This window comes from Mauremys reevesii, linkage group 2 (assembly GCF_016161935.1).
Source record: "Mauremys reevesii isolate NIE-2019 linkage group 2, ASM1616193v1, whole genome shotgun sequence".
Taxonomy (NCBI): Eukaryota; Metazoa; Chordata; order Testudines; family Geoemydidae; genus Mauremys; species Mauremys reevesii.
Window position 1 is genome coordinate 120298383 of NC_052624.1, and position 11899 is coordinate 120310281.

At 41.4% G+C, this 11899-nt stretch overlaps 1 protein-coding gene across 1 annotated transcript; it reads right to left on the reverse strand.

Moving 5' to 3' along the window:
* Positions 1-494: 494 nt before the first annotated feature.
* On the reverse strand, positions 495-5861 carry IRX1 (iroquois homeobox 1). The gene is made up of 4 exons (XM_039525892.1): positions 5601-5861; positions 1722-2736; positions 1171-1243; positions 495-819 (listed from the first exon to the last, which is right to left on the reverse strand). Exons 1-4 carry the CDS (start codon positions 5859-5861, stop codon positions 762-764), a joined length of 1407 nt encoding a protein of 468 aa, XP_039381826.1. The 3' UTR covers positions 495-761.
* Positions 5862-11899: the final 6038 nt, after the last annotated feature.

Here is an 11899-nt window from a genome sequence, read left to right on the forward strand (position 1 = left end):
TATAAATTGATTTTTAAAGTCAAGTTATATGTTAGCAAAGTGAGAGAAAACTTCTCTTTTTTTTACTTTAAAAAATTAATTGTATAGAGTAACTGGAAATCAAACCACCTACACTTTTGAAGATCATATGTGTCTGAGCATTTTTGTCCTTTACTAGTTGAAAGGATAATTATCATCTAGCTAGCCAACAAAAAATTGCACTCCGTTCCTTAAATGTACATGTATGGAATACAAAATTCGCAGCTTGGCTTAGAGGATATACCTTTCACTAACTGTAAAGTAAAGCCTCAATTTGATGATTTTACGGTACAATTACCTAAGGAAAAAAATCCTCTAATATTTAAGAGGAAAACAATAAACGTTTGATTAGATGTCTAATTTAAATTTAAATTTAAATTCTGCAACAACAAAATACATACCTGAGGAGATTTCATAATTTCATTTAGTTTATTAGACAAAAATATATGATTTAGACAAGTTTTGCTGACGCCCTATATACAATCTGAAATCACTCTATATACAGAAAAAACACAAACACATGGGAAACATTTACCAAACAAATAATTCAAGAATGGTTAGAGTAACACGATCTGAAATGGTACAATGGAAAAGGGGGATCCATCTACAGATTTGTGTGATCACTTTTATGGATTTGCACCACCTTATTGCAAAGAGAGATTGATGGGAGTCGTTTATATCGTTTCAATTTTTTTTGTCCTTTATACCAGTCTCTGAAATATTTTTTTCACCAACCCATTTAATCAAGCAGAAGGGAGAGCTGTTAAAATTCGCGGTGTTCCCTCTTGCTGAGCCAAAGAGCTGTAGAGGGGGAAAAAAGACGCAACAATCTATCAGTAAAAAGAGTGAAAGCATCACTACGGTGTCTGTCTGTTGATATAACTGCCTGACATTAGCTAATTACACTGAAATATTTTTCTAGGACATAAATGCCAAAAGATATTTGAGATTTGTTAAGTTTCAAAAAAGTTACAAACTGGCTATGGATAGTTGTAAGTTATTCTACTTTTGAAAGGATTACAGCAGGAAATGCTGTATTATCTTTGTTGTTTTATGTATTGATATGAAGATGAGTAGTCCTTATAATTAGTCTTTATTATTCAAATACTCTGTGTCACATAAGTAACATTCCTTCAGTGAAGAATAACTCACTTGTCACGCACAGGCTGGAAAGGCGATTTTAACTGCTGGGGTGGGGTTTCAGTCCTTGGTGCATTTTCTCTTTCTGGAGGAAAAGAAAACCCAAGAAACATCTTAGAAAAACACATACTCACGTGCACTCACACATGTACCTAAGCAGACATATAGGTATCAGTTCACGTTTGTATTGCCTTCATTGATTATTTGTTGTTCCAAAGCAGATTTAAGATATTCTTCCCACTTTTTTTGTTGTTTTTTTTTTGTTTTGTTGAATCACTTTGAAGCCGAGGGCTTTGAACTAAACAACAAAACAAGGGAAAGCTCCGGGGATAAGTTAAATAGTGCTACCCTAACGATTTTAACTTATTTTTGAGGTGCCTGGTGTGTGACTGGTAGTATTCCACATGAAAGACACTAATGCATATTATTTAACACGCTAAATTCAGCCCTAGAGTAAGCTAGGTGGAAGTCTGTTAAAGACAGTGAGTTACAACAAGGCTGTATCTGACCCCATTTAAAAAAAAATAAACAGCTCTCCACCGTATTTGGGGAAATCGCATTACCTATGTGTTTAGGACTGGTCCTCTCTGTAGGTTTTTCACTGCTTAGGGCTCCCAGGGTTGCTGTTAACACAGAAGGCTGTTGCTGGGCCTGGATATGGTGGTTATGATGAGCCGCATGATGGTGGTTTACTCCCAAAAAAGACCTCACATTTAACAGGGAACTCTGAGTGAGGAAAGCACCATTTGTCCAGTTGTGAAATTTGCCAATCTGGCATGTGTAGAGTCCATGGCTAGGGAGGAAAGCCGGATGCTGAATCTGGGTGGATGTGTGGTTAACCTGGGAATGAGAAGGGGGAGGAGGGGAAGACTTCAGGGCGCCATCAGGGCTGGTTGCTGTCTCTGCCAAAGACCAAATCTTGGGTTTGCTGTGAGGTGGCACCTGTAAATTATTCTGTCCATTGGGGTTTATGATTCGTGTACTGTTGTCAGAGGCCTCCTTTACCAGGGAGAAAGAGTCTTTGGGTTTAAGACCTTCAGACGCTGACAATGACAAACCCTTTTCTTTTTCCAAATGTTCATCTTCGCTGCTTTGTCGCAGGAGCTCAGATTTCTCCTCCTCTTCTTCATTACTCTGCTCCCCATCATTCTCATCGATTTTATCAATGTCTATGCTTTCCAGGTCGATTTCTTCGTCGTCTTCGTTCTTTTCGGGGTCTCCCTCGTTGTCACTCCCAAAGAGGTTACCATCTTCTTGGTCCTTACTCCTTGCTCCCCAAGTTACTTTGTTCTCCTTCTTGAGTCTCCTTCTGGCGTTGGCGAACCAGGTGGAGACCTGGGTGAGGGTCATCTTGGTGATGATGGCCAGCATGATCTTCTCGCCCTTGGTGGGGTAGGGGTTCTTCCTGTGCTCATTCAGCCAGGCCTTCAGGGTGCTAGTGCTCTCCCTGGTGGCATTCTTGGGCCGCCCTGGGTCCCCATATTGGAACTGTCCATAGGGGTAATAGCCAGGGGCAGTGTGGGCAGCAAAGGTAGCAGGGTGGACACCTGGATTATCCTTCAATTCATACTGGGAGCCCTGCAACACATTCAGACAAGCAGAGAAGAAAAGAAAATGAGTTCTCTTGTTAATGTCTCTAACAGACCTGAATATGTTGCTGTTGCAGTTTGTTCCCTTCTTAAGAGAGATCCGTCTTTCCCCTCAATATACCGGCAGGGATATAGCAGGGCATAAATACGCCTCTAGAATACAGCAAGGGGTCTTTACAGTAAAACTTTGGCCTCCTCATTCTAGATTATTCACATTTAGTTTGAACAGAACTGTTCCCAAATGACTCCCCTTCTTGTGGTGAAAGGGAAGAGTGACTGCACAGGGATCTGCTAAACGTTAGACCTATTTACTGAACCTCCACCACTCCTCAACCCTCTGAGCCCTCACCTCCAGGCAAATCAAATCAAACGATGCAAATTTAATGTTTTCACATTTACCTCGACGAGTCAACTTTATTGTGTATTTAAAATAAGCACTCAGTAAAAAGGAGAGATTACCTCACACTTACAAATTTAACGTCGGCGCATATTAATAATACACCTATTTTCAAATTAACGTTGGGTATATCACAATTAAATCCGAAGTATCTTTATTTAGCCCCAAATCAATGTTAAAAAGTAGTTTGCTAACAGGTTAAATTAGTCGAGAAAGGTAACATGCGATTTTGAATCACAAACACTCAAATGTGAGATATTTCACACGCACCCACAAACCTCAGACGTGTGCTATAAAATATTAACTGGTTAGAAAAGAGCCCTTGTACGCTGGAATGGAGACGGATTCATACTTATGATATATATGCATGCAGTTACTTTATCTCTTAAGTTTTACTTTGATCTGAGAAAATTGTTTGCTAGCGTTTAGAGGTGGTGATTTATTTGCAATCAATATTCTTTTTATCATCAGTAGTAAAACACAGCAAGTCAAATTATCCCATCAGGTGTTTTGGTAAATAACATTTTATCTTTCTAACAAGCTCATTAGGCCTCATTATTATCGCAAATTGTTCAGACAGTCACATAATATTTTACCTCTTTATTTCCAAATAATAAAAGCCCAGAAATTAAATGAGGATATTACCATCCATTTTAAGAATTGCCACTGTATGCAAACATACAGATATCTTTGCAAGTAGCAAATGGGAATATTCTTAAATATTTTAATACTGAAACCACCTTGTATTTCTGTTTTTGTTCCGTTCAATACAACCTTGCTCTATTTGTGCTTGACTATATTCATAGTCTTAACACTTGCAAAACATTATACAAGCTGTTTTGAAAAATAAAAGTTCAAAACGTCTTTAATTTTCAAAAAGTATCAAATGTCTTTGCAAAGAAACTGATTTAACTTTGGCGGGTAGTTGAATAGGACCATGTATTTTAATTTCATAGGCCAGGGTTATACACAGTCCACAAAGAAAAGAATGCCATCTTTAAAAGGCCAGATGTAATGTTTATTATAATTTGTCACAGAGTAGTCTTTCTACACACCCTTTATTCCGTTGTTTTTTATTACTGTATCTGACATTATATTTCTCTGTAATCTCTGTTGGGAATTCTTTTGAAGGAGCCACTTTCAAATCACTCATTGCTTCTGTGTCAACTTCTACTGTATAGAGGTAAAATATTAAATACGTTTTATAACAAAAATTATTCGTAAAAATGATTGTATCATAAAATGAACTCATTCCAAATGTCTTCTCTTGTTCAAATAATATATATTAAAAAAACCCTGCACAATAGATTCCTTACGTGTGCATAGTTATAAATATTCACATCCTATACCTTACTGGGGGAGGGGAGAAAGCAGAAGGAGGGGGGTTAAGAGGTGTTTAAAAATAAATCGAAACCTAAGAACGTCATCACTCAGAAATTCAGATATTTTATCTATTAGTAAGAAAATATTTCAACAAAAAACACAAGTAAAAGGAGTTAGTTAACAAACTGATCTGTTTCGCTTTTCATAGGGTAAATTCTCTAGCAACAGATCCAAGGACAATAATAAAAAATGTTATAGACAAATTAATGACAATGTTCTTCTCTACTTCAGTGTAGATACACTATTTTACCTGATACAAATTAAATCTGTGACGCTTAAAATAAAGTATAAAAAGTATATGCAACTAAACAGGCGATTTTAAGCCTTGAGCAAAAGGTCTGAAGTAAGGAAATACGCCAACTACTTAGAATGCTCTCTAGTCTTTTTGTTTTCTCTTTTACAAACGGACTCGTTTATAGCTCCACAGTCAAACGAAATTTCCAGACGGAAAGGTGATAAGGGATATTATTAAAGCCGGTTTAAATAACAACACAAATCATTAGTAATTTTCTTAAACGGAAAGTTGAGTTGCTAGGGTAATCCAACAAGGACAGGACTCCAGCCCAGCAAATCCACTACCAAGAAGAAAAATTATATGGAGTTTGCTCCCGGCTGGAGTAGCGGCCGATCAGCTCGGTGCCCAGAGACACCCCCGCATACGCACACACACTTTCTCCATATCAGACCCCTCTCTCCTGTCTGCTGGGGTCTTCGGTCATCGCATCCCACACACACACTAGCACCAAGTCGGAGCGCAGGAAAGCAGCACCGCTTTGGGGATCTGCAGAGCGGCAGAGGGAGCAAGTGTCTAACTGCCGGGAGCACGGAAAGTTACTCACGCGGGCTCTTTCGTTTGTTCTTCCTGCTTCAAGCAGTTTGCTAAGTGGGCTCCATCTCTGTGGCCCAACCACAGGTCTTCCCCCAGCCACCCCCACTGCCAGGGAGAAACGCGGGACAAACGCCCCAGCACTTCGGTCCCGTTCCTGCCCGGACGGGAGAGAGGGAAGGGTGAAGGGAAGGGAAGGGAGGTGTGTGGGGGGGGGCGGGGGGGAAAAGCAGCGCCCGAGACTTACCATCTGGGAGAAGAGGCTGAGGTCGGCGGTGTAGGGCAGGAAGGCGCTGTAGTTGGGGGCGCTGTAGGGACTCGCGTACATGCCCAGCACCGAAGTGACAGCAGCCGAGCCGCTCCCCAGCTCCGCGCCCCCAGGCCGGCCTGAGGCAGCAGCGGCGGCGGCGGCGGCGGCGGCGGCAGCCAGCACCCCGGGCCGATCGCTCCCGTACACCGCCTGGCTGGCGCTGAGATACTGCGGGTAACCCAGCTGGGGGAAGGACATCTCCAGGGCGCAAACACGGCGGCGGCGGCGGCAGCAGTATAAAAGGGGGGAAGGAATTTAAAAACAGAAAAAAAGAAGAAGGCAGGGGAGGAGGGAAACTGAGCAGCCGGAACGGGGTGGGGTGGGGGCGGAACAAATCCAGCTGGTTCGGGTCTCTCTCCCTCGTGCCTTTTCTCTTTTTTTAACAGAAGGCAGGCCGGGCGAGAGGAAAATCGATCTGATAATTTTCTGTTTCGTTCTGATTTCTTTCTGTCAGAGCAGTATTGTAATGTGGGTGTGGATGAGGAGGAGGAGTGTGGATGGATTCAGTGGGGTGTCTTTCCTCAAATCTCGGCTCTTCTGCGCTCCTAAATCCCTTAGATGTGATCTGATCAACAATTGAGCTCCAACTGATGTGTCTGCCCTTAGGTCCTAGGCTGATCTTTCAGATACAATTTGAAGTTGATGCTTTGATTGGCAGCCACTTGAGCAGCAAGCCCCGCCCCGCCCTCACCCACCCCCCTTGGTGAAGCACGTGGTGTTCAGCCCCGGCTCGGCCACTTTCGTTGATGTGTGTGTGAGTGTGTGCACCCGCGCAGCTGCTGTGCTGCTGCGCCTTGCGTGTGTGTGTATTTAATGTTTAGCAATGGGCTCCTTTCAGAAAAGCCCCCACTGCTGTATGACAACCTGTCTACACGATTTTACAGTTGTCCAACATTGGGGTTTTGCTGTTTTGCAGCCTTAGTGTGTCCCCTTTTAACAAAAACAACTGTGCTGCTGGTTTTTTTCCACCTTTAACACTGAGTCCCCCTTGTCGTCGCCAGGCTCAGGAACAAATGAGAGTGGCGTGGGAGGAAAGTGGGCTTTGCAGCCCGGCGACTGGTAACAATTTACCACTAAAAATGCTAACTATAGCAACCAGCACAACGCCTTTCCCCACCTCCCCTCAAACTCATTTTAGGGGCAACCTTTTCTAGCAGCTCTCCCCAAAAATCTTTAGCTACAAATATCACTAGACCCCCCCCCCTTTATCCCACCTGAGTGACATTCAGTGACAATATCAGCAGCATTGCAGCAACATCCAGGACATTAGTAATAAATAATCCAGCAAATCAACCGGGATGCTCCACTGGATTTTTTTTTATTGCAAACTTTCAAGGTCCCTGAAGTCAGTAGGGACCTAGAGGAAATGAGTTGTTGGAAGGGTGTTGTTATTTTTAAAAACAATCTTTTTGCCCCCGCCTCCTTTCTCATTTGGTTACAACAAGCTCTGCAGCAGGAGGGAAAGAACCCCCTGTGCTGGAGGGCTGATGTAGCTGGAGACCCAGACGCCTTAAAGAAACGATGTGTGGTGGCGATTTGTCCGTCTAGTCTCAGGATGTGAGAAGTGGCCCCGCCTGCCCGCGTTAGCTGCGCGTTAGCCCAGGCACCCTGGGGCTGCTGCGGAACTAACTTTCCCTTTTCTGCCGCGGGGCTTCTCCTCCCGCCTGCCCTGCGCACTGCTGAGCCCCGAAGACCCGCGGGTGCTCCTGCTCTGCCGGGCAGGGGCTTCCCACTTTGGGGCATTTTCTTCCACTTGTCTAGTGGGGGTTCCACTCGACCCCTCCGGGCCGGCTCTCCGCTCCCCTAAGGTCGCCTCTATCCTGGTCTCACCGTGCTCGCCCGGCTCCTCTCAACTCCCAGCCACCACATTCTAGTTCACTCGTTACTAGGGGGTTCCCCTGCCCCGCCACCCCGCAGCGAGTCCCTCTCGGACCTTTGTTTAGGCTATGGCAGAGACCCCACGCGCTCTCCCCTCGCAGGCAGGTCCCATCCCAGTGCTCAGGAAAGATTTAACAGCAACAGCAGGAAGCACAAGGCACACTCACCTGGGCTAATCCCTGCTTTCCCCGGGCTCAGGGAGCCGAGTGGGATAGAGCAACCCCCGCTCCACATTCATGTGCAGATTTACCCTGTGCAAACACTACAGTCCAAGCTCCTTTCTTTGCTATAAAGAAGAAAAAAGTGGGTATGAAGTTTTTCCTAAAAGGAAGGACTAAAGGGAAATAGAGGCAAAAGAACCATTTGGACCTGAACTTTGTTACACTTTGCAAAGCCATTTGTTTTAAGGATGTCACAATGATTTTTTAAATAAAGCCTTTGCAGTAATTTCGCTTACTTTCCAACTTTATTGCGAACACGTACTCTAAGCAAGGACTCCCTTATTGTGCTTTTATTTATATATAATATTTCACACTATAACATTTGTAATATTTCACATGCCCGTTTTACCCTCTGCTTTTCTCGGATCAGCCAAATATTCACTAATTCACTCACTAATATCATTAATGCTAATAGCACAAATAATGATTGTAAGTGTCCAGTTTCTTTGAAGTGCGCCTTCCCCCCTGCTTTTTCTTTCCCGGGCTAACCCTTTCCTCCCCACTCTCCAGGAAACCTTTCCATCGAGGAGTTGGTTAAACTTCCTTTTTACCCTCTCTACCATTTAGAGATAGAGACCCTACCCCCTCCAGTACCAGCCTCAAACGTTGGAGAAGAACAAAAGCTCTCTAACCCTCTAACCAGGAGAGCCATCAAACACACAAGTGCCCCGTTGTAACAAAGGTAAACGGTCCCAGAAAACTAGAGCAGTGTTTTACTAACTGACATTACAGGGTTGCAGGTAAATGAAGGTGGGATAAGCCATGGACACTGCCGAAATCTTCTTAGCTTTTTAGATATTGCTGGGATGTGCATCTAGAGAAGTTTCCTGTTGGAGGCTTAGGAAATGTGAATCATCCCCTCCCCACTCCACCTCCATCCTGCACAGATCATTTCAGAAAATTATGTTGCTTGCTCTTCTGTCACCCAGCATCTTCTCAGGCAAAATTTTGCTATAATTTCTTTCTGTGAAATTTAAAAACTGGAGGAAAAGGCCGGGAGAGTCGGGAAAAGGTTGTAAACAACCATGTCCAAACAAAAGATTGGGAAAGTTTCAACGTTGGGGGAAGAGCTTTGTTTCTCGTCTGCAAAGTTCTCAGGGTAATAGATGAGCAGCGTTCCGCGAACGCCATTAATTATTCGTAATCCTATTCAATACAAAACAGGAGTACGTGGATCATACTTGCAAATTTGACATTGTTCATTTTATGACAGTTTAAGTCAGTCTAGTAGCCAACCTTTCAAACCCTTTTTAATGTTTTTCCCTCTGCAAGTAAGCTGGGAACAGAGCTCCTATACTAAGCTACTTAGCTTCAAAATCAGTTTAGTGAAGGTCTGGGAGATTCTGGGTTTATTTCCCTCATACAAGACCTATAGCAGGGGCTTAATTACAAGCAAAAATCACAAAGAACAAAAACTGTACGGAAAATTGCGAACATCATCATCAGCTATTAAAAGAAAGATAAACTTCTTCCTCTGTAACCAAACAAATCCAAAACAATGAAAATAGATCTTCCCCAAATAATTAGCCTGAAATTGTTAACTAGGAGGAATTAAAATACTGGCTTGTTAGAGGTTTTTCTTTTCTCCAAATTGACCCGTGTTAAAAAAATCCAGCCTATTTCTAAAACCCTGTGTTTGAATGTCTCCTTAACTTTCGACAAAATCCTAACAAAAAAGAGCACAATGCCAATTCATTAGCTAAACACATTTTAACGACAAGAACAATCAGTCATGTAGCAAAGAAAGGAATTGGGATTAGAGTAAAAACACGGTCACCTTTCCATTGGAGAGTGGATTTACATATGAAAACAAGCAAGAGGGAAATGGGTACCAGCCTTGGTTATAATGTGATTATACCTAGGGTAATTGCTTAAAATAAATTGTATACTATTTAAAACAAATCGACCTAAATGGACACGCTTCTATAATTCAAAGATCAGTGAGCAGATAAACTTCAGTTAAAAAAAGGAAACACGTTCTGAGAATGAGTTTGCCTAAAACAGTGTGATCCTTCCAGTTTCTCAAGGCGATGCATCCACTGCCAAGAGATTTTCCTTTTTATTATTAACAAATCAGTTTAGATGGAGGTCCGATAAGAAATGCAAATCCAGACATAGGGGTCGCTGCTTGGCCGAATTTTAAAACGTAAGTCTGGTTCTGCAGGAATTGACTAAAGGGTTTGTTTGCAGAGAGGATATGTGAAAGCTTTAACACTGACTACTAAAAATGAAGTCAGTGATTTGATCTGCTCCAGATGTCCTAAGAGTGGATATTGCAGTGCTGGGAATCCGCACCAAATATCTGAGGGCACTGATGGTAATCAGCAGAACATATCGAGAAGGGGGGACTGGCAATTGTGATAACCTGCTGGAAATGTGCAGGGCTGGAGATGGCAGTGATAAACCGCTGAAAATATCTTCAAATGGAGATGACAGAGATGTTGAAAGAAGACACCTGAACTATAGAGAGAAGAAGATGCTAAGTACAATTTGAGAATGGAGTTGGTTTATATCTGTATAACTGTATACGGCTCACTGCTATAATTTTCACATAGATATGTACATTTGTGCTCTGAACAGCCATCCATGTACACATGCATATAAACATGTTATTAAAATCAGGGTATATTCGGCGCTGATAATATATACAAAAAGAGATGCATGTCTATTTGCCAGAGCGTCCTGTTTGTAGCTTGGGAAGAAAAAGTTTTCCATTTTATTCTTTGTTTTGAAAGAGCCTTATATCGATTTCTTTGCAAATCCTCTCTTGATGTTTAGCTTGCACTGGTACTATAGAAAGGAATTGAAGTTGATCTGTTAAATTTATAATCTATTTTCATTTTTTCTTGTGGAAATAATGCTTAGACTAAAACAAAAAGATGAAAATAATTCACGAACTGTTCTCTACATCTAGCGTCCCAATCATTTCCATATGTAAGTATAAAATAGCTCCACTATCTTAAGTATCAAAGCTATACACTTTAGTGGTTCATTTGTGCAGCGTTGAGTCCATTACTTTAATATATCCTGCCTAGATTATAATTAAGCACTGACTGTCAACTCTTTGGATCAGTTGACTGATTTCTTTAACTGTAGTATTTTTGGTGTAGCATGGGACCGTATTTCATTTGACAATATGTATTTTTGGGATACCAATATCGTTAGTAACATTTCAATCGACCAAGTTATTTTTTTCCTTTCGTTGGTCATCTACACTCAGGGCCTGCATTCCTCATGCATCCATCCGGCGTGCAGTTCAAGATTACTTCTCATCAACCCTGATTTATGAGCCTTGTTAAACAGTCATTATTACTTTGCACCTTTTCCAGCAAAATCTGGGAAACAACCCCACTTTGTGACAACAAGACGTGTCAAACAATGACAAGCAGAAAGGCAATGCATCTCTTGAGTTACAAAATCCACTATGCACCTTCCAACCGAAAAAAAACAAACACATTTATATTTAAAGAAAATCACCTTTTGCAAAACTTCATTCACATTAGCATCTCTGACTATAAGAATGAATGGTTTGGTTTGACCAATTTATTGCAAAACAGTAATCAGACAGCTTGGATATCTGGGCGATTTTCTACATTTGAAGGGGAGGGGGAAGAGAGAGAGAGAGACGGAGAGAGAGAGAGATTTCAAAATCTTTTACCAGTGACGAAGCAGGGTGTCTGAATACACTCATTTTAATAACTAGGAAAGAAACTTGAAATGAACATGGTAAACAAGGAGTTGTCACACTGTTTTAAAGAAAAATATTGATTTCTTTAATTTATAGATTAAAAAGAAAATAATTCTTAGGAAATCTGATGGTGAGTTATTAACAATGCTTTATTATTATATCTCCATTCTAATCTACATTAATTTTTATTCTAGAATTGATTAGATTATTTCTTTTATATATTTGATAAATTAATAGTTAAAGCTACATACAAACATATGTGTCTGTGTATTTAAACATGCAAACAAATCTATCTATCTATCTATCTATCTATCTATCTATCTATCTATCTATCTATTACAGACCCTAACTTATTTAATAAAATAATTTTCATTCTGCCTCCAAAATTATCAACAGCAATTGTGTGAGGTTTTTAAGGTTTATATTTTTATGTCACCATACTGTTGCTT